At 39.8% G+C, this 22,293-nt stretch overlaps 1 protein-coding gene across 6 annotated transcripts; it reads left to right on the forward strand.

The window, feature by feature from the left end:
* Positions 1-19,846, forward strand: LOC105009069 (calpain-1 catalytic subunit). 6 transcript variants are annotated; one of them, XM_010868466.4, is made up of 23 exons: positions 2-354; positions 3,345-3,494; positions 3,952-4,208; positions 4,322-4,391; positions 4,500-4,618; positions 5,550-5,683; positions 5,766-5,940; positions 6,555-6,629; positions 8,917-9,002; positions 9,412-9,486; positions 9,713-9,873; positions 9,984-10,150; positions 12,616-12,627; positions 12,740-12,948; positions 13,726-13,765; positions 13,882-13,944; positions 14,102-14,159; positions 14,234-14,298; positions 16,390-16,458; positions 16,545-16,623; positions 17,511-17,627; positions 18,140-18,192; positions 18,713-19,846. In XM_010868466.4, the coding sequence occupies exons 3-23, from the start codon at positions 3,972-3,974 to the stop codon at positions 18,737-18,739; spliced, it is 2,091 nt and encodes a 696-aa protein (XP_010866768.2). In that variant the 5' UTR covers positions 2-354; positions 3,345-3,494; positions 3,952-3,971; the 3' UTR covers positions 18,740-19,846. The 6 variants fall into 6 exon arrangements, with proteins under 6 accessions (XP_019909411.2, XP_010866768.2, XP_019909409.2 ...); XM_020053850.3 differs by having other exon boundaries at positions 3,345-3,445; XM_020053849.3 differs by lacking the exon at positions 3,345-3,494 and having other exon boundaries at positions 3-354.
* The last annotated feature ends 2,447 nt before the right edge of the window (positions 19,847-22,293 follow it).

The raw sequence follows: 22,293 nt of genomic DNA on the forward strand, positions 1-22,293 counted from the left end.
CGTGTTTTTAATCAGGGAAAAAAGACTCATACTTTCGGCTTTCCGATGTGACAGTTATCAATTGACTCATTTCTACAGAACTCACAGCTGAGTTCTTTAGAACTAAAAGGTACACTTAAAGTTCAAAATGTACACATTTGTCATTTAAAAACAAATAGAAAGATATTATGACAGCAGACTTGGCACAGCTCCCAATAATTGTGTGCACAGTGGGTTGTGTTTCTGGTCTCATTATTTCATAGTCTATTGTGGACGACATCACATGGTCAATCTTTGGAGCTTTCAGGTACATATATATATATAAGACTAGAACCTGGATTGGTTTACAGAAGATTCAAACCGTGATTGTCTGAGGTAAGTAAAACGTCTACAATTGTAACATATGTATTTCTTAGTGAGGAATTTGAATACCCTTGGCACTACCTAGTTTGTTACGTATTTTGCAGTGCCCAGTTTTATCAGATCATATGATCATATTGTATTTTTTCCCTCTAAATATTTCATCAATTGTAATCAGTGATAGACCATATGACTCAACCTAATTCGTATGATAATGTACCATATGGGTAAAATCGTTTGCTATATTATCTATTATTATAGGACTAAACTTGCTGTGGTTTGGGCCACTTTGTGTTCCATTTATACCTGCAATGTTAACTTTTTGTTCACAACTACAAAAAGTGAATAAGGGCCATTTTCTCATGGCTCTGAGTTGATTTGTAAGCAACTTAAAGGACAAACCCGCTGGGAACCAAAAGTGTCGTTCAGATGAAAAGAGGCACAAAAGACAACTCATAGAAAAGACTTTCACAGGAACGGAGGAGTGTTGTGTCCTGCAGTGCTTCAGCTGCCGATGCAATGAACAGCTCCACATCCACTCTGTCCTTTGCTGTAACAGCTCTCACAATAAGAATACTTTGCTTCGTCATACTAGCCTCATTTACACGTGAAACTATTTTGGTTCCATAACGCACAATATCTTTACTGATGCATTTGACAGTGTTCAGTAAATCGGCGCATATAGAAAACAATGCTCCATTATTACATTTGTGAGAGACGCTGTATGTCTTCCAAAGCACATCCGATTCAGTCCAGGTTCGCATAGCTGCTCCACCAGGGAACTACAGGTGCTGGTCGTAAAATTAGAATATCATCAAAATATTCCATTCAAAAAGTGAAACTTGTATATTATATTCATTAATTACACACAGACAGATATACACTCACCTAAAGGATTATTAGGAACACCATACTAATACTGTGTTTGACCCCCTTTCGCCTTCAGAACTGCCTTAATTCTAAGTGGCATTGATTCAACAAGGTGCTGAAAGCATTCTTTAGAAATGTTGGCCCATATTGATAGGATAGCATCTTGCAGTTGATGGAGCTTTGTGGGATGCACATCCAGGGCACGAAGCTCCCATTCCACCACATCCCAAAGATGCTCTATTGGGTTGAGATCTGGTGACTGTGGGGGCCATTTCAGTACAGTGAACTCATTGTCATGTTCAAGAAACCAATTTGAAAAGATTCGAGCTTTGTGACATGGTGCATTATCCAGATGGAAGTAGCCAGGCAACATTCTTCCAGTCTTCAACTGTCCAATTTTGGTGAGCTTGTGCAAATTGTAGCCTCTTTTTCCTATTTGTAGTGGAGATGAGTGGTACCCGGTGGGGTCTTCTGCTGTTGTAGCCCATCCGCCTCAAGGTTGTGCGTGTTGTGGCTTCACAAATGCTTTGCTGCATACCTCGGTTGTAACCAGTGGTTATTTTAGTCAAAGTTGCTCTTCTATCAGCTTGAATCAGTCGGCCCATTCTCCTCTGACCTCTAGCATCAACAAGGCATTTTCACCCACAGGACTGCTGCATACTGGATGTTTTTCCCTTTTCACACCATTCTTTGTAAACCCTAGAAATGGTTGTGCGTGAAAATCCCAGTAACTGAGCAGATTGTGAAATACTCAGACCGGCCCGTCTGGCACCAACAATCATGCCACGCTCAAAATTGCTTAAATCACCTTTCTTTCCCATTCTGACATTCAGTTTGGAGTTCAGGAGATTGTCTTGACCAGGACCATACCCCTAAATGCATTGAAGCAACTGCCATGTGATTGGTTGATTAGATAATTGCATTAATGAGAAATTGAACAAGTGTTCCTAATAATCCTTTAGTTGAGTGTATTTCAAATGTTTATTTCTTTTAATTGTGATGATTATAACTGACAACTAATGAAAATCCCAAATTCAGTATCTCAGAAAATTTGAATATTACTTAAGACCAATACAAAAAATTTTTTTTTTGAAATGTTGGCCAACTGAAAAGTATGAACATCAAAAGTATGAGCATGTACAGCACTGAAATCTATATCTCCATAAAGTTGGTCAGCAGCAGGAAGCATGAAGTGCTCTAGAACTTCCTGGTAGTCGGCTGCGTTGACCTTGGACCTCAGAAAACACAGTGGACCAACACCAGCAGATGACATGGCAAACCAAACCATCACTGACTGTGGAAACCTTACACTGGACTTTGTGTAAAGTTTACCACTGGAATTCTGTGCCTCTCCTCTCTTCCTCCAGACTCTGTGACCTTGATATCCAAAGGAAATGATAAATGTACTTTCATCAGAGAACATAATTCAGCAGCATTCCAATCCTTTTTGTCTTTAGCCCAGGCTAGACACTTCTGATGCTGTGTCTTGTTCAAGAGTGGCTTGACACAAGGAATGCGACAGCTGAAACCCCTTTCTTGCATATGTCTGTGCGTGGTGGTTCTTGAAGCACTGACTCCAGCTGCAGTCCACTCTTTGTGAATCTCCCCCACATTTTTGAATGCGTTTAGATTCACAATCCTCTCCAGGGTGCGGTTATCCCTATTGCTTGTACACTTTTTTCTACCACATCTTTTCCTTCCCTTCGCCTCTCTATTAATTTTCTTGGACACAGAGCTCTGTGAACAGCCAGCCTCTTTAGCAATGACCTTTTGTGTTTTGCCCTCCTTGTGCATGGTGTCAATGGTCATCTTTTGGACAGCTGTCAAGTCAGCAGTCTTCCCCATGATTGTGTTGCCTACAGAACTAGACTGAAAGACCATTTAAAGGCCTTTGCAGGTGTTTTGGGTTAATTAGCTGATTAGAGTGTGGCACCAGGTGTCTTCAATATTGAACCTTTTCACAATATTCTAATTTTCTGAGATTCTGAATTTGGGGTTTTCATTAGTTGTCAGTTATAATCATCAAAATTAAAATAAACACTCGAAATCTATCAGTCTGTGTGGAATGTTTCACTTTTTGAATGGAATTACTGAAATAAATAAACTTTTTGATGATATTCTAATTTCATGACCAGCACCTGTATGTACCAGCCTCAAAAGACCTGCTGCACACCTGAACCTCATTTTCATTTCAACTAGAGGTGATCTGTCTGAGACGAAGTCACTTACAGTCAAGGTGGAAACACTTTTTCTAAACATTGTGTTGTTGGGGAACCTTTTTCAAGGTATTGATCATGTACAACATGCCTCTAAAATCACTAATGATCATTACATCTCTAAACCCTTTTAACTATCAGGTTGTGTACAAACAGGGAGCCATTTATCACCATATCTACCTATACATCTGACAATAACACATGCTTCAGTGAGAGCAAGAAATAAACGTACTGTATATTTGGAATGAATGGTTGAGGGGTGTAAGTAAAATGAGTGTTCTATGTACATTTTTGAATTTGACAATTTGACTGACTTACAAATGCTCAGAATTCACCTCATTGTAAAAATGTATTTAAGGTGATGAAACAAAAATAATGCTTTTAAGGATTCCCGTTAAGAACTACTGTAGCATGAAATATATGATTTTATATTGTTACCGGTCTTCAATAGTCAGTAATGCACTATGTTGTTCATATTTCGGCTTCAGCCATACCTTTTTCAATATTTGCATTATCTCCCCTTCAGATCCTCAACAGAATATAACCATGCCTCCTCCTGGTGTGTGCATGAGTATAATGCAGGCGCGCGACAAGAATGATGGTATAGGGACCCTTGCCAACCCAGAGAAATTCAACAACCAAGACTTCCAACAGCTGAAGCAGTTCTGTTTGTCCAATGGGTATAAGTACATCGACGACAGATTCCCCCCAGACAACTCCTCCATCGGTGAAGAGCTACTCTCCCCTAAAGACATGTGCAGAGTGAAGTGGCTGAGACCAGCGGTATGTTAGGCTTTATTCAAATCTCCACACAACGCTACTGAAGAGGATTTCATTCATGTATTCATTATATGAATGCCATGTATCTAAAATGTGCTCTAAATATGTATTTCCAGGAAATTGCAAAAAGACCTTGTTTTACGGTTGATGGAATTTCAAGGTTTGACTACGGGCAAGGATTAGCTGGTGAATGATTTAATTTCTAGCAAGAATCAGATAGCATGCCATGCCTTTTGTAATGCAAACATCGGGATGCACTCAAACTCACTGTAAACATATTTAATGTTTGTTTAGGTAATTGCTGGTTTCTTGCTTCCATCGGGGCCTTAACATTCCAGACATGCATCATGGAACAAGTGCTGCATGGACAGCAAAGCTTTGAACACGATTACTGTGGAATTTTCCATTTCAAGGTAAATAACCTATCCAGCATAGAACATTCTTTTTTGAGACAAGACCCAGGATATTTAAACATCTGTCATTCTATGCAGGCCCTGTAGTTTATTGGTTTAAGATAGTGATCACCAAAAAGTCGATCACAATCAACTGGTTGATCTTCAAGGCATTCCAAGTAGATTCCCTAAATTAGCTGGTTTATTTTAATCTTGGTGTGGGCAACGCGCCTAAGAGCAGTGGCATCTCCTGCTGATAGATGTGCTGATAGATGAGCTGTCTAGCAGGCTAATGACACCCACAAAACAGCTGGTCGGGCAAAAACATTACTTCCCTGCGGAATGGGAAAATGACGGTCTCAAAAAAGGCAACTTGGAGCATCATCCACTATCTGAAATTCACAGGAACTTATACACAAACTACAAACACATGAGACGATGGACGGTAAAACCAGCCTTAAAGCAGTCACATCTTAGTTAGTCACAATTAAGGATTTACTAACAGTGAGTTTAAAGAAGCGATTCTTCAATCACAGACAAAACCAGATATTATAGCGAGGTGATATTGTTGCACTTGCTGTCTTGCATGTGTGTATTAAGTCTGTAACTATTGGCGTTAACGATGACAATTGTATTCATGTAAAAATAAATATTAAGTCTAAGTGTTACATTCCTAGTGTTTTTTTGTTTTTGCAATGAATAGATCCTGGCTTGCATTTGTGATAAGCGATCTTCAAAGGTTTGATGACCTCTAGTCTAGGCATTCGTCCTAGTGTCCCCACTGTTTCCAGCCAAAATCAAGAAAGTTGTCCTTTCAATGTGGTAATCAAGTCATATGAATGGTATTGAGAATTCATCATTTATGTCTTGGCTCTGGGAGCACTTGTATCAAGCTTGTAGAAAGCAGTCATGTAGAGGACATACAGGAGATACTAATTCTACTTTCTTTCAGTTCTGGAGGTTTGGTAGGTGGGTGGATGTTGTGATCGATGACAAGCTGCCAACAATTGACGGCCAGCTCATTTTTGTTCATTCGAAAACTCCCAACGAGTTCTGGCCTGCCTTGATGGAAAAAGCTTACGCCAAGTGAGACAAACGAGATTGTGATAAGAGTTTAATAACATTCTGTTATTGGATTGTGCCCGAATAACTTGAAATATTCTGGCAGGGTGTGTGGCTCCTATGCTGACATGAATTTGGGGAACCCTTCTGAAGCCATGATGGACTTTACAGGAGGAGTGTACATCACATTTAAGCTTGCTGACGCGCCTCCAAATCTGTGGAACCTCCTGTTTCGAGCTGCCAAATGTAACTCCCTGATGGGATGTGAGACTCCTCCTGGGGTGAGCAGCACCACCACTCTCCAAAACAAATCAATGGAGATTTAACACCAAGCATGTTTCTAAGACTAGACACTAATGCATCTGTCCTCGTGCTCAGTTGTGCACTGGGGCCTCCCACTCCTCTGTCTATTCTGGTTAGAGCCAGTTTGCGCTGTTCTGTGAAGGCTGTAGTACACAGAATTGTATAAGATCTTCAGTTTCTTGGCAATTTCTTGCATGGAATGGAAGATCTTTTTTTCTGTCCATTTTGAGCCTGTAATCAAACCCACAATTGCTGATGCAACACAAAAACATTTTGGCCTCTTGCCAAAATCCAACACAGTCTCATACGCTAATGACTAAACTCGAAAGTGACCTCAAAAACACAACTCATGTCCCCTTTAACTCCATCCCTCCAGATTCCAGAGATTTAATCATCTTTAACCAGTACAGTAACAATGTTTCCATAGGCCTGGTCTTTCTATTGTTAAAAATATATATAAAAAGTAGTGTGTCCACAAAGCATTTCTATGTCACAGTTAGTAGCCTTGTCCTTACTATGTGCCTGAAACCTCTGTTCTGTAATGGTCTGATTGCTGTGCCTGTAATACCTAATTACTTGGGTCTTATTGTAGGAAACACCAGGGAACACAGTGGCACCAAATGGACTAGTGAGAGGTCATGCCTACACCCTCACAGGAATTATTCAGGTAACTGACCCCTGTCTTTGTCTATAAACTTTATTTGCTTGGCCAATATTTACATTCCACAGACCTAACTTAAGGGAAATGGGTGCAGTTGTGGTGATACTTCTCATAAACCGAAATGAACCCTACCCAAACCATAAGTTATTCTTGTGTTCCTGTGAAATGTATTTACAGCCTCACATTTTCTTTAGCTTGCTCTGTTCAATATATTTCATTTTGGATACTGAAATAATTGCCATTTATCCAGAGAGAATACCCATTTTGAAAAAGCAAAACAATATTTTTAGGAACATAAAATATCTAAAATACATATTGACACAAGCATTTAGACACATTATTCAGTACTTTCTAGATGTCTCTTGGTAGAAATCACAGCTTTGGGGATTCTTGGGTGAGTTTCTACCTGGTGTGCACAGTTGGATTTAGGCAGTTTCTCTCATTCTTCTTTTGTAGTAAATCTTAAACTCTGTCAGAATGAATGGGGATTGTACATCAAACATCCATCAAAATATACTGAACAAAACTATAAGCGCAACACTTTTGTTTTTGCCCCCATTTATCATGAGCTGAAGTCAAAGATCCAAGACTTTCTCTGTGTACACAAAAGGCGTGTTTCTCTCAAATATAGTTCACAAATCTGTCTAAATCTGTGTTAGTGAACACTTCTCCTTTGCCGAGATAATCCATCCACCTCACAGGTGTGTCGTATCAAGATGCTGATAACACAGCATGATTATTGCACAGTTCAGCCTGAGGCTGGCCACAATAAAAGGCCACTCTAAAATGTGCAGTTTCACTGTATTTGGAGGGTCCGGGGGGGTCCGAAAAAAAAGTCAGTATCTGATGTGACCTCCATTTGCCTCACGCAGTGCAACACAACTCCTTCGCATAGAGTTGATCAGGTTGTTGATTGTGACCTGTGGAATGTTGGTCCACTGCTCTTCAATGGCTGTGCGAAGTTGCTGGATATTGGCAGGACCTGGAACACGCTGTTGTATACGCTGATCCAGAGCCTCCCAAACAAGCTCAATGGGTGACATGTCCGGTATGTTTGCTGGCCATGCAAGAACTGGGATGTTTTCAGCTTCCAGGAATTGTGTATAGATCTTTGCAACATGGGGCCATGCATTATCATGCTGCAACATGAGGTGATGGTTGTGGATGAATGGCACAACAGTGGGCCTCAGGATCTTGTCACGGTATCTCTGTGCATTCAAAATGCCATCAATAAAATGCACCTGTGTTCGTTGTCCATAACACACAGAGAAAGTCTTAGATCTTTGGGTTCAGCTCATGGATAATGGAGGCAAAAACAAAAGTGTTGGGTTAATAATTTTGTTCAGTGTATGTTAATAAGAGTTCACTCCCCGTCTTTGAATGGGCCACTGAAGTACATTGCCAGACTTATCCCGAAGTCACTCCAGCATTGTCTTGGCTGTGTGGCTGACATTCAGGCTTCATAATTCACTCTGTTTTCGATACAGGCTTGTTTTAGATTTGTTCTCTCAATTGATGACAAGTTCTCACACTTGGATGTCCTTTCAGGGTCTACGTATACAATGAGTCACTTGATCCACTGAACTTGAAGTAATCTCTTATCCATACTTGTAAATTTCTCCTTTACTGGTCTGCCAGACACTTGATCAAACATGTTTACATACACATCTCAGACTAATGTTCCATTGACAGAACTGACATAATTGATGTAATTCTCTTGGAACACACCAATGGCCGGCTCTAGCCACTCTTGGTATTCCAAACTTATTCCATTTCAAAATGATGGAACCCAGTGTATTCAAGGAACTGTCAATGCTTGAGCAATTTTTTCCCATAACCTTCCCCAGATCTATGACTTCACACTGTTTTGGTCTACAGAGAGTTCCTTGGACTTCATGGCTTAAGTGTTGTTCTGACATACACTGAGAAGTGTGAGACCTTTATATAGACGTGTGTCTTTCTAAATCATGTCCTATCAATTGTGTTCTCCACAAGTGGAAAGTTCTAAAGAATCAGCTCAGTCTGAAGTGGCATGGCAAAGGATCAGAAAAACTAACTATGAATTAAGTCTATAACACAACAACATTTGGAGAAAGTAAAGGGGACTGAATACATTCCATAAAGGCACTCTGTAGTGCGCTGCCGGCAGCATCAAAAGCACTGTCAACCTTTGACCCATTATGGCATTTCTTTTGGTTAAGATATTTGGTTCTCTCATGCGGGAGCCAGATTCATGTCCTGCCCCAGAACACTGGTGTTCCTGCTCTGAGATTACAGCTCATGTCATTTACAGCTCATGAGCAAAGGAAGGCCAGTGAATCTAATCCGTGTCTACAACCCATGGGGCAGAGTGGAGTGGACAGGAGATTGGAGCGACAAGTAAGAAATACATTTTCTATTCCTTTTTTATTCTTTATGACAAAAACCCATGGCAGTAATACTGTCATAATGACTGTTTTACACGCCATCAGTATCTGCAAATGATAATGACCCTGGAGCTAGTTTGGGGCTGAAAGGGCATGATTGTTATCACACTGTATGTCGGTTCATCCCTCCAAACTTTCCATTACATTTAGAAGTCACGCAGTTAATTGTTATCCCATTCTTATCAACATATCATTTGAATGCCACCTAGCCTTCAACAATCCATTTATTAGTTCATTAATCTTAAAATAACTTACATTTCAACTAAATTAAAAGAAGTAGCCAGACTCTGGAGAGCTATAACTAACATTTCCCAGGAGACTTACCTCAGAGCTACTGACATGATGTGTGTTTTTCCTCTTAGTTCATCCTTGTGGCAAACAGTGAGTCCTGGCGATCGGAAGACGTGTCTGTCAGTGGTTGAGGATGGGGAATTCTGGTAAATATTATTTTTCAGGCATTTGTTTGCAGTGAAATGTCTACGCTTTGTGATAAGCGACTACTGTCACTACCCATCAGTAGAGATTTCAATAATATTGCCAGAGAGATCAGCGCTGAAATTCCTGTGCCAGTACGAATCATTAGTGATAGTTAAATGTCAATATCAATTAGTACAAATCAGTAATGATTTTTCAAAAACAGCATCAAGTTTGTTGTCTTCTTAGGATAACTGTTGAAGACTTCTGTAAGCACTTCCGGTCTGTGGATATCTGCTGTCTGTGCCCGGACTTTCTTGACAAAAACCCTGCTTGTCACTGGACGGCCACTGTCCATGAGGGCAGATGGGTTACAGGAACCACCGCTGGGGGTTGCCTTAATTTCCCCGGTAAATTGTATTTTTGTTGATAGGTTTTTCCTTTACTAAGAAATTACCCCCAAAAACCTGTCTGAATTATTTTCCTCAACTTAACCCAAAATGTTTGTGCTGTTTCTCAGACACTTTCTGGATAAATCCCCAGTATCAGGTGAAGATTGAAGGATTGAAAAAGGTCTGCTCTGAGACACAGGGTGACTACAACATCCTGGTTACTCTGATGCAAAAGCCTGACAAGAGAAACAGACGCCTTGCCAAAACACTCCACATTGGCTTTTACATTTTTGGGGTTAGTGCTCCTTTTTCGTCCACAACTTTTGAAAAATGGGAGTTAGTCCTAGCATCGAAAGGATGCAAGTTTTGTTGAGTGAGAGCTGAAAAAAGTCCAGAAATGGAAGAACAAAGGTCTCATGTAAATACAACACAACTGCTCAAAACAGGAACCAGGGAGGGGTTGTTTCTCTTGCTGCTCCACAACAAAGCACTATAGTCTTGTACTGGATGTAAGCTTAAACTGGAAACCGGTGTGGAAGGTTAAAATGCAGGCAGGCTGCAATGTTCTGGGTAAGTTGCAGAGGTTTACACAAGCAGGAAGCTCTACCAAAGTGAGCTGCAGTAGTCCAGATGAGATATAACAAGTGACTGAATTAGTTCCTTTGATGCCCTTTGAATTAATTAATGTTGTGGAACATGAACCTACCAGAGAAAGTCAACCCTTTGATATTTGTGGAGCATGACAAGGTGTTGGTTTATGGTCACACCAAGGTTCTTGCCAGATTATGGACAAATCTAAAAGCAAGTGTGGCTCCACTGTTTCAATGTAGAGCCTGAGGTGGTGTGCCAATTTTCAAGCAGTGAATTCAGCATGCAGAATATTACAATGTACTTCCAGAGAAAAAAAATCCAGATACAGTATAAATTATATCATTTTGATCTTTGTTTTTAATAATGAATACCAGCACCACTCTGGGCTCACAACACCCCCCCCACCACCACCACTCTGGACTCACAATAGCCTGAATATACAGGTGCTGGTCATAAAATTAGAATATTCCATTCAAAAAGTGAAACTTGTATATTATATTAATTCATTACACACAGACTGATATATTTCAAATGTTTATTTCTTTTAACTGTGATGATTATAACTGACAACTAATGAAAATCCCAAATTCAGTATCTCAGAAAATTTGAATATTACTTAAGACCAATACAAAAACATTTTTTTTTAGAAATTTTGGCCAACTGAAAAGTACGAACATAAAAAGTATGCGCATGTACAGCACTCAATACTTAGTTGGAGCTCCTTTTGCCTGAATTACTGCAGCAATGCAGCATGGCAAGGAGTCGATCAGTCTGTGGCACTGCTCAGGTGTTATGAGAGCCCAGGTTGCTCTGATAGTGGCCTTCAGCTCTTCTGCATTGTTGGGTCTGGCGTATCGCATCTTCCTCATCACAATACCCCATAGATTTTCTATAGTGTTAGGGTCAGGCGAGTTTGCTGGCCAATTAAGAACAGGGATACCATGGACCTTAAACCAGGTACTGGTAGCTTTAGCACTGTGTGCAGGTGCCAAGTCCTGTTGGAAAATGAAATCTGCATCTCCATAAAGTTGGTCAGCAACAGGAAGCATGAAGTGCTCTAAAACGTCCTGGTAGACGGCTGCGTTGACCTTGGACCTCAGAAAACACAGTGGACCAACACCAGCAGATGACATGGCACCCCAAACATCACTGACTGTGGAAACTTTACACTGGACTTCAAGTATTGTGGATTCTGTACCTCTCTCTTCCTCCAGACTCTGGGACCTTGATTTCCAAAGGAAATGCAAAATTGACTTTCATCAGAGAACATAACTCAGCAGCAGTCCAGTCCTCAGCAGCAGCAGTCCAGCAGTCCAGTCCTTTTTGTCTTTAGCCCAGGCAAGACGCTTCTGAGTGGCTTGACACAAGGAATTCGACAGCTGAAACCCATGTCTTGAATACGTCTGTGCGTGGTGGTTCTTGAAGCACTGACTCCAGCTGCAGTCCACTCTTTGTGAATCTCCCCCACATTTTTGAATGCGTTTTGTTTCACAATCCTCTCCAGGGTGTGGTTATCCCTATTGCTTGTACACTTTTTTCTACCACATCTTTTCCTTCCCTTCCCCTCTCTATTAATGGGCTTGGACACAGAGCTCTGTGAACAGCCAGCCTCTTTAGCAATGATCTTTTGTGTCTTGCCCTCCTTGTGCATGGTGTCAATGGTCGTCTTTTGGACAGTTGTCAAGTCAGCAGTCTTCCCCATGATTGTGTTGCCTACAGAACTAGACTGAAAGACCATTTAAAGGCCTTTGCAGGTGTTTTGGGTTAATTAGAGTGTGGCACCAGGTGTCTTCAATATTGAACCTCACAATATTCTAATTTTCTGAGATACTGAATTTGGGGTTTTCATTAGTTGTCAGTTATAATCATAAAAATTAAAAGAAACACTTGAAATATATTAGTCTGTGTGGAATGAATATATACATCATACAAGCTTCACTTTTTGAATGGAATTACTGAAATAAAACTTTTTTATGATATATTTTATGACCAGCACCTGTATTCCTTGAACATTTTAAATGTATATGTACATTTAATTCATAATGATTATGTAGTGTATTTCATGTTATGCAATGCTGCTGCTACACTGAAATATCCCACCTGAGATGAATAAAGTTCTCATCTTTACTTGCTCATAATAAAGTTCTCTTGTCTTTACTCGCTCAACAGGTTCCCTCACAAGTAAGTCACTTTTACAGATTTCACAACACAGAAATTTAACTATTAAAATATGGTGTCATTTTAGATACCTCTAGGCATCAGTTTTGAAACTTCTGTTTTTTGTGAATCTTAGATGAAAGGACACAGAGGGAAGTTTCCTAAAACCTTTTTCAAAACCAATGTGCCTGTCGCCAAAACCGAGAAATACATAGATTCTCGGACAGTGATGGGATTGTTCTGGCTGAATCCTGGTGAATACCTGATTGTGCCTACATCCTTCAACCCAGATGAAACCGCCTCCTTCATCCTGTCCATCTTCTCCAAGGTGGAGACCCATATACAGTGAGTCATTTTCTAACTTGTGATCTATCAGTATAATGTCTCATAAAAATGTACATTAACTTTTTAACTGTCAGTGGTCAGAGACAAAATCAGGGCCAGTTTTCAATTCAATCAAGTCAAGTTGGCAATACATCATTAAAGGGTAATGTCCAGTTGACACAATGTATGCAATTTCATTAAATTTCACCTTTGTTTAAAAAGATATGTCATTTAAGGACCAACTCTTATTGGTGATGACATCAGGGAAAAGGGTATAAAGATTGCAAGACAAAAATCAGTTACACAAATCCAATCAAAATGCTACAGTATGTAGGGAATAGGCTAAAATCTAATTACACCATACTAAATTGTAAATATTCAAATATGGATTAGATGCTTAGCAGGTGAAGTGATTAGATGGAAGTTCACACAATTTGTTTGGGAAAAATTAAGGGGTGATGAAAGATTTGGACTGACTGGACTGAAAGGAAGGGCAGCTTGAGAAAGTATTGTCTTTTGGAGTGACCAGTGTGAGGTACATTACCTTACATAGCACATATTTCTATTGGTTGAGGAGGAAGCTGAGGTAGAGGGGTGATTTGCATTAGCTGGACTAGTAGATAAGCTGCGACCAGTCAGCCTGGGGTTGTGTGCGATCTCCGATCATTAATGCAATCTCCTCAAGCCAGGAAACATTGCCTTAGAAGCCCAACTGTCAACAACTCACATGAGGTTATATCCATACTTCACTATAATGCATGTATTTTCAGTTGAATTCTTCTTTTTAATTTACCTCAGTGAGAATTCCAATGACCATTATATGGAGGAAATCCCAAAGGTATTTAAGGAAAAGTTTTTTTTGTATTATTTGAGTTGATGCATTGCTTTTTATCTCCAGTGTTGCTTTCCACCTTCCTTTCTTTATAATAAATATTACAATATATTACATTTCAGCCCACTCTTAAAGGAGAAGATATAGATGACAAGCAAACTCTTTTTCGTAAATATTGTGATCAGGCAAGTTCACAGCATATTTCATTTGAACCCAAAATGTTGTATTGCAATGTGAAAATGAAATATTTTACTAGAGAAGATGTAATTTGAGATTGTTCTTACTATTACTACTTTTTCAACACTCAGAAAATCAATAATGATTTTGATTTGCCAATAAAAGTTTGGGGAGGTGGATGCTGAACAGCTTCAGAGGTGTCTGAATGTAAATCTCCTACAAGGTATGTATAAAAGAGATTGACCATCATTTCCAGTAATTTAAGATTACAGAACGTTATCTTTTCACATTTGACAGGAAGTGTAAAGGAAACAAAAGGCTTCAGCTTGGAGTCCTGTCGAAGCATGGTAGCCCTAATGGATGTATCCTTTCACATGAGCATAGTGACAGTCTCCTCTTTTGCAACATTTTAAACAGTACTTTACAAACATTTCCATGCGACAAGAAGAACTGTTAATTAATATATTTTTACAATTACATTTTGAATGTGTCTACATCCCACATTTTGAATGTGTCTACGTCCCGATTATATCCACATTTGATGTTGATGATAAGAAGACGCATTGTGTTGTGAATTGCATTTTGATTTTCCTGACCACCTCTGGAGGTAACAGGCACGAATTGTGACTGGTTATTTTTGTAGACAATGTGGGCATTAAAATCCTGCCTTCAAAAACTGTTGACATCAGTGGAATGAAAAATATAATGCAGATTATTATGAAATTACTACACAATTAGATTCAACCCTATCCGTTACAATGGCAAAAGGTAATTCAGAAACCATAAACAGGTGTGCTTAGCCAAGCCCAATGAGGTAAATATCTTTATCAGAATGGAATGATGAACAGTATCAAAAGCCTTTGAAGATCAATAAACAGAACAACACAATTTGACTTTTCACTCAGTGCTTTGGCAATATTATCCATAACCAATGCAGTAGCAGTAGTACTGTGCCCATGTCTAAAACCAGATTGATGTATTTATTCAGAATGCACAAAGAACACAACTTTATAATTACCAAAGACTTGAGGATTTCAGCTAGGCATGACACTTTAGAGATAGAGACAGTAGTTATCATTCCAATTAACCCAATAACCCTTGTTCTGACTTTTCATATGACCATAACCCAAATCTAAGGATGTGTTACTGATACTGTTTTTACCAGCCATCCAACCAAACAAAACCAGAGAAAATTAAACTAGCGCTTCATCGATCACTTATCCGGGGCCGGGTCGCGGGGGCAGCAGTCTAAGCTGGGATGCCCAGACTTCCCTCTCCCCAGACACTTCCTCTAGCTCTTCCGGGGGGACACCGAGGCGTTCCCAGGCCAGCCGGGAGACATAGTCCCTCCAGCGTGTCCTAGGTCTTCCCCGGGGTCTCCTCCCGGTGGGACGGGACCGGAACACCTTCCCAGGAAGGCGTTCCGGAGGCATCCGAAAAAGATGCCCAAGCCACCTCAGCTGACCCCTCTCGATGTGGAGGACCAGCGGCTCTACTCTGAGCTCCTCCCGGGTGACCGAGCTTCTCACCCTATCTCTAAGGGATCGCCCGGCCACCCTGCGGAGAAAGCTCATTTCGGCCGCCTGTATCCGGGATCTTGTCCTTTCGGTCATGACCCAAAGCTCATGACCATAGGTGAGAGTAGGAACGTAGATTGACTGGTAAATCGACAGACTTTCTTCACCACGACAGACCGATACATCGACTGCATTACTGCAGAAGCTGCACCGATCCGTCTGTCAATCTCCTGTTCCATCCTTCCCTCACTCGTGAACAAGACCCCTAGATACTTAAACTCCTCCACTTGAGGCAGGCACTCTCCACCAACCTGAAGTGGGCAAGCCACCCTTTTCCGACTGAGGACCATGGCCTCGGATTTGGAGGTACTGATTTTCATCCCCACCGCTTCACACTCGGCTGCAAACCGTCCCAGTGCATGCTGAAGGTCCTGGTTAGAAGGGGCCAACACGACAACATCATCTGCAAAGAGCAGAGACGAAATTGTGTGGTCCCCAAACCTGACACCCTCCGGCCCCTGGCGGCGCCTAGAAATTCTGTCCATAAAAATTATGAACAGAACCATGGGCAGCCCTGCCGGAGTCCAACATGCACTGGGAACAAGTCTGACTTACTGCCGGCAATGAGGACCAAGCTCCTGCTTCAGTTGTACAGGGACCTGTTTTTAAAACATAAAAGAAAAAAATCTAACATTCAAAGTGTCTAAATAATTTCTCGCACATGTTATTTTTCAATTGAAGTAATCAAAAAGTAATCATGTTTTTCAAAAGTATCTGTAATCCGATTACAATATTTTAGTGGGTAAGGTAGGTATTACACAAACAGTTTTTCTGTAATCCGTTGCAAGTTGTTTCTCTGACCACAGGTGACTTTAGCAACTGAAAAATTGGCTTTATATCTGACTTCAGAGATTCCTTTAACCTTTCTTTCGTCAGACATCAGTCACCGGAAGACTGAACAGCGTTGAATTTCTACGTCTATGGAGCAAAGCTACCACGTACAAGGTATTGCACTGTTGGACAAAGCAAAGAACTATTTGGTAGTTAGAAATATTATAGTACAATTTATCAGATTGTCTTAAATTGTACAGGATATCTTCTTACATTCTGATGTGGACCGTTCTGGATATTTGTCAGTGAGTCAACTGAGGAACGCAATCATGTCTTCAGGTAAGGGTAGCTCACTAGAAATAGGTCTTAACTCTAAATATACAGTGTTTTACCAACTTGAGTTTTCTTAAGTACTACCCAACAGCACACATTTTTTTTTTGTAAATGCCAACTCTCCCTGAGACCCCATAGAAGAGAACGGTCACGGCGAATGTCTGTCAATTTTAAAAGCGACCTATTCAACTCTTTGTTGTTTCCTTACTCAGGTGCTACCCATTTCACTGACTGGTGGACTGCCATATCATATGATTTGGTTTCCCAATGATGTGGTGGTGATGTGGTTACTAGGGAGGCAGCTGGCTTAGCGGTTAAAACATCTGACCAATAAGCAGGGATTTCTAGATCAAATCACAAAGCTAACAAGGTGGAAAATAAATCTGTCATTTCGGTTCCTTAAGTGAGGCAGTTCATTCCTACTTGTGGCAGCTCCCGGTACCTCTCAATTTCAGAGTGGTTAGGTTAAACCCAGTGAAGGTCTACTGTAGTCTAAGACCATTTAAGCAAATTGTCAAATATCCCCTTTTCCTAGGTGATAATTGAAGAGGGACTTTGTCAGCTTTGCAAGACACTGTAGGTGATTTTAGAGCAGGGCAGAGGAATGCAGCAAGTGAGTCCTTGATGATCCGTTTAAATCATGTGTACTTGTCCAGGGCTGCAACAAAAATGTCCATTGGGGCTACTTGACAAATTGAGATTGGGAATAATGCCTTAACTGCACCCATCGCAAGTCCACTTTCAGTCTTCTATTTATGTAAGTTTCATGAATGTAGATTTCTGAATTGTAAAATTAGGATGAGCAATGGATCATAGCTTCTTCTGCCATAACAACCACCCATCATCTGTTGAGTACCTTTGAAATGAAGACTTGAAGATGCTCTCCTCCACAGGGATCAGGTTGACTGATAACCTGCTGAACCTGATAGCTCTTCGCTACGGTGGCACTTCTGGAATTGTCAGCCTGGGGAGTTTCATCAGCCTTGTATTACGCATGGACCGTATGGCTAGTAGGTTCACAATGTAAATGGGGGGGACCACATACAGTATCTCAGAAAAACATTTTTGTAAATATTTGATTATATCTTTTCATGTGACAACACTGAAGAAATTACTCTTTGCTACAATGAAAAGTAGTGAGTGTACAGCTTGTATAACAGTGTACTTTTGCTGTCTCCTCAAAATAACATCACTCAGCCATTAATGTCTAAACCGCTGGCAACAAAAGTGAGTACACCCCTGAGTACACAAGTGAAAATGTCCAAATTGGGCCCAATATTTCAATATTTTGTTTGGCCACCATCATGTTCCAGCACTGCCTTAACCCTTTTGGGCATGGAGTTCACCAGAGCTTCACAGGTTGCCACTGGAGTCCTCTTCCAATATTTATTAGAACGCGAGGGGTGTACTCACTTTTGTCTTGATTTTACATTTCTGTTATTCCAATGATCGTTTACAGTTAGTTCAAAGAATTGTTAAAATAAATGTTTATCTAAATAGCTAATAATGTCATTCTCAACAGAAATATTCAGAGAACTCAACAATGGAGGGACCATATCTCTACAAGACAATGAGGTAATTTATGGTTTGCACAAGTTGTTTTCGTCTCTTGCACTGCAGTCCTATGTCTATAGGCTTTCACTTCAGTCATACATTAACAAACTGATTCAGTTAATCATTGCCAAGATGAAATAATATGATGGCCGAACATTTGAATCAGGTCGGTTACAGCTGGGTTGTAAAACGAAGTCTGAATCATTAAAAGCGTATTTCAATGTTACAACATAAAACCATTTTCTGTCAGTACTTTTTTTTTTTGTTTTGACATTTTCTGTCAAACCTTTTTCAGGGATAAAGGTATGAAAGGCAATGGTTGAGGTTAGGGTTGGGACATTTAAAGCTCCTGGAATAGCACTATCCATGGTTGAAAGTCCTCTCAGAGTTTTAAATGTGAGCCCCTTTGAGGCAACCAATCACACATCAATTGCTTCTGGGAAAGCACACCTATCCAAAACAGGATTATTGCAAAAACTTTAACGTTTGTGATGAAGTTACAAAGTTACTTTTACTGATGTCTTTTTCATTTGCTTTTCAGTGGATGCACATCACTATGTATGCATAAATAGGATGGACAGATGCCTGTTGGAATCTTAAGGCTTGCTAAAGTACTATGGTGATGCTTTGCTGGTTTAAGTATGAAACAAAATGTCTGCACTTAGACTTAATAAAGAGTATATCAATGAATTCCACCTTCTTTAAACTAACACTCGCATCAGCATTATCTTCCTTGCACTGCACTGTAAACCCTAACGTATTTTTCTTACTAAAATATTTCTACTAAGTGTAACTCAAAGTTAGATAAATGTTCCCAATAACTTAAAATGTTTATGTTGTACTGACTTTGCCTCAATTTCTATAAGTTTAAAATGAAAATGTTTCCAGCATGTTCTGCTTCAAGTTGATGTACTTTGACTGATTAATTCATCTTAACTACACAAAAATCAAACACATACATTTGTCTAAAGTAATCCAATCATTTAGTCAAACATATATTTTGCACCCACTACTGAAATGATTGTAACAATGACATAAATTATCCATCTTTGTGTAAGACGTTCTGGTTCCAATAGGAATTATGCATTCCTTTGCAAGCCAATGCCTTGTATGTAGCTTTGCAAAACTCTGCTGAAGTTCCCTGGATTTCTAGAAATCTTAGCAGAAGTGTTGATTTTTATTTTTAAAAATCTGGGAATTTCCTTAAAGTTTCTAGTGGTAGGATTTCAATTTGACATTTCACAGCATATTTTGACGGCATCTGAAATGATGGGGGGCTTACTAGACTCATTAAGTATTCACGGTTCAATATTTTATAACTGTTGGCAAGGAATTGACAAAAGGAATAAATGTGTTCAATAACCATGTCTCAGGTGGTAACTCTAGAGTTAATTTAAAGAGCAATGCATATTGGGAAATAATTCTCTTCTATATTTTTATGTACAGTAAACTTCAAAATCAATATTTTAAAATATCTTAACTATTAAATTCTAACAAATTGTACTTTTTCAGTAATTACTTACTTAACAAAATTAAGTTAGTTGACTTCAATATTTTGATGTAATCAGTTTCCACAAAAGTTTTGAGTATTTACATTGTAACTTTGACGATAGCCATATAGGGTATACTATGTTATAGTTGAAGTGGGCATGTTCATAGACATTACCTGTAAAATGATGGTACTGTATCGAGATTTTCAATAAACTTTTGTGATTTTGAAGTTTGTTTCTTTCTTTTTAGTATACATTTGCCATTTTTGATTATAAACATTATTACAGTACAATGCAGCTCAATTCATTCAATCGCAAAACTCAATTCAGTATTTACACAGAAGCATCTTTTTCAAGAGTAAAATGCACACAGAGGTGAGTCTTGGCTACTGTATAAAACCTGCTACTGCAGCTACTACAACAATCAAATGACCTTTGTATTGCTCACTGTGACTGGTTTTCTTAATGATTATGCATGTAATATCTGCACATTTTCATGTTTTATTGTTGCTGTAGTACAGGGCTCAACCTTGAAAGAGGCCTAGGTCGCAGTTTAATTTATTTGTATGAACAGGTAAAAATAAAAAGTGTGGTAAACATTTTAACCGGCATGTTTTAATTTTCGGACCACACTGCATGGCTGTGTCAGTTCTGGGATGAGGCCACCATAAGTGAGGCATATGGCCTGTAAAAAAAAACTCAGGGACCGAACCTTTCTGCAGCTGCTGGAATTTTTTTTCTTCCTTATGTTTTATACAACACTCTGCAGTGTGCTCACCCGTTTCAAGGAGAATGTCCAGAATATGCGGAAGCAAACTGATGAATGGGCTGCCACCGTTCACGATGGAACAGACGAGCCAGGCCGACGAGTAACCAACACAGCGCCGGTGATGAAGGAGGCATGCAACACAGTCATCTCCCTGGTGGAGCAGATGTTTTCACAAAGTGACCACCTGATCGCTGCCAAGCTGGTTGACAGCTCGCTCTTCCCACAATTTGTCCCTGATGTCCTTACACAGCTCTCTGGTCTTGGCCATTGTGGAGAGGTTGGAGTCTGTTTGATTGAGTGTGGACAGGTGTCTTTTATACAGGTAACAGGTGCAGTTAATACAGGTAATGAGTGGAGAACAGGAGAAAAACTAACAGGTCTGTGAGAGTCGGAATTCTTACTGGTTGGTAGGTGATCAAATACTTATGTCATGCAATAAAATGCAAATTAATTATTTTAAAATCATACAATGTAATTTTCTGGATTTTTGTTTTAGACTCAGTCTCTCACAGTTGAAGTGTACCTATAAATAAAATTACAGACCTCTACATGCTTTGTAAGTAGGAAAACCTGAAAATCGCCAGTGTATCAAATACTTGTTCTCCCCACTGTACCAAGCTGGTAGAGACTTATTCAAAAGGAACCCCGACTAGTACGACATGTTGGCCTCATAAGATAACGTGGGCGTCAGCTATAAAAAAATAAAAAATAATAAGTGGTACAAAAACACTCCAAATGTTTTGGTTTTTGTTAAAAACAGCATCTGGTGGATTGTCGGTTACCTCCATGATCGGCGTAGTGTCCGATCATTCGTCTTCCACGACTGAAACTGTAGGAGCGGGTTGTTTACATCCTAGCAGGAGAGTGTCCAGAGTCTCTTGCCTTAGACGTTTGTTAGCGCGGCTTTCACTCGCCATGCGCGGACGTTTGGGCTCCTTGTGGGGGGAAATTGAAGGCATTTGGGGGGAAATTTCACAGCATTTGGTTTTAGTCTTCGCTTGTAACCAGCAGCCCCAGTGAGCTCTTTTAGCCGATGTGGATAAACTGAATGTATAAGCTGTCAGACTGTTGTGAGTAGTGTTGTCACGATACTAGAATTTCTAACTTCGATACGATACCTTGAAAAATATCGATATTCGATACCATTTTCGATACCACAGAGAAAAAAACTGCCACAATATTAAGGGGTTATTTTTTTATTTAAAGCTAAATATAACAAGTCTAGAACATATATTTTACATTAACAGAAATGTCCTGAGGTAGTGCACTTGTTCAAAAGCCTCTCAGATTGCATTACATTCAAAAACCAATAAAGTGCAAGTAAAAAAAAAAGTGCAATCTTTTGTATTTCCAAGTAAAATCAAATCACAATGTCAACAAAAGATACTTAAACTTCAAGCAAAAACAAAATCAGTGCAATCTTATGCATCAAGTATCAAATTAGTAAACAAAATAATTAAATGGAATCTGTTGCTGCAGTTTTATGCAGATTTTCTCTACAGAGGTGTGTGAGATTGACACCCATTACTGTATCCTACAGATGTTTTGCAACTTTCAGATTTTGAGCTAGGAACACCGGCATGTCAATGTGCTCCTCTGTAAGTCGTGCCCTTCTTGCACTGCAAATGAGCCCTGATGTACTAAATACACGCTCTGAAGCTGAACTTGAAGCAGAGATACACAGATACTTCTTAGCAAACTGGGCAAGGTGAGGTAAAGTTGTCTCATGTGTCCTCCACCATGTGAGTGGGTCCTCTCCTGCACTGATTTCAGGCATCTTTTCATATACTGAAAACTCATTTTTGAGTTGTGTTTCTGCACCCTCATCTTCTCTGGATGATGAACCCTCTCCATGTTCACTCT

The sequence above is a fragment of the Esox lucius genome, chromosome 15, assembly GCF_011004845.1.
Source record: "Esox lucius isolate fEsoLuc1 chromosome 15, fEsoLuc1.pri, whole genome shotgun sequence".
Classification (NCBI taxonomy): Eukaryota; Metazoa; Chordata; class Actinopteri; order Esociformes; family Esocidae; genus Esox; species Esox lucius.

Excerpts from the sequence above, each read along its gene's own strand:
- LOC105009069 (XM_010868466.4), top strand. The coding sequence starts at position 3,972 with ATGCCTCCTCCTGGTGTGTGCATGAGTATAATGCAGGCGCGCGACAAG. Across the intron at positions 13,766-13,881 it reads ATATGGAGGAAATCCCAAAG|CCCACTCTTAAAGGAGAAGA; the intron begins GTATTTAAGGAA and ends ATTACATTTCAG. Across the intron at positions 14,299-16,389 it reads GCATGGTAGCCCTAATGGAT|ACATCAGTCACCGGAAGACT; the intron begins GTATCCTTTCAC and ends TTCTTTCGTCAG.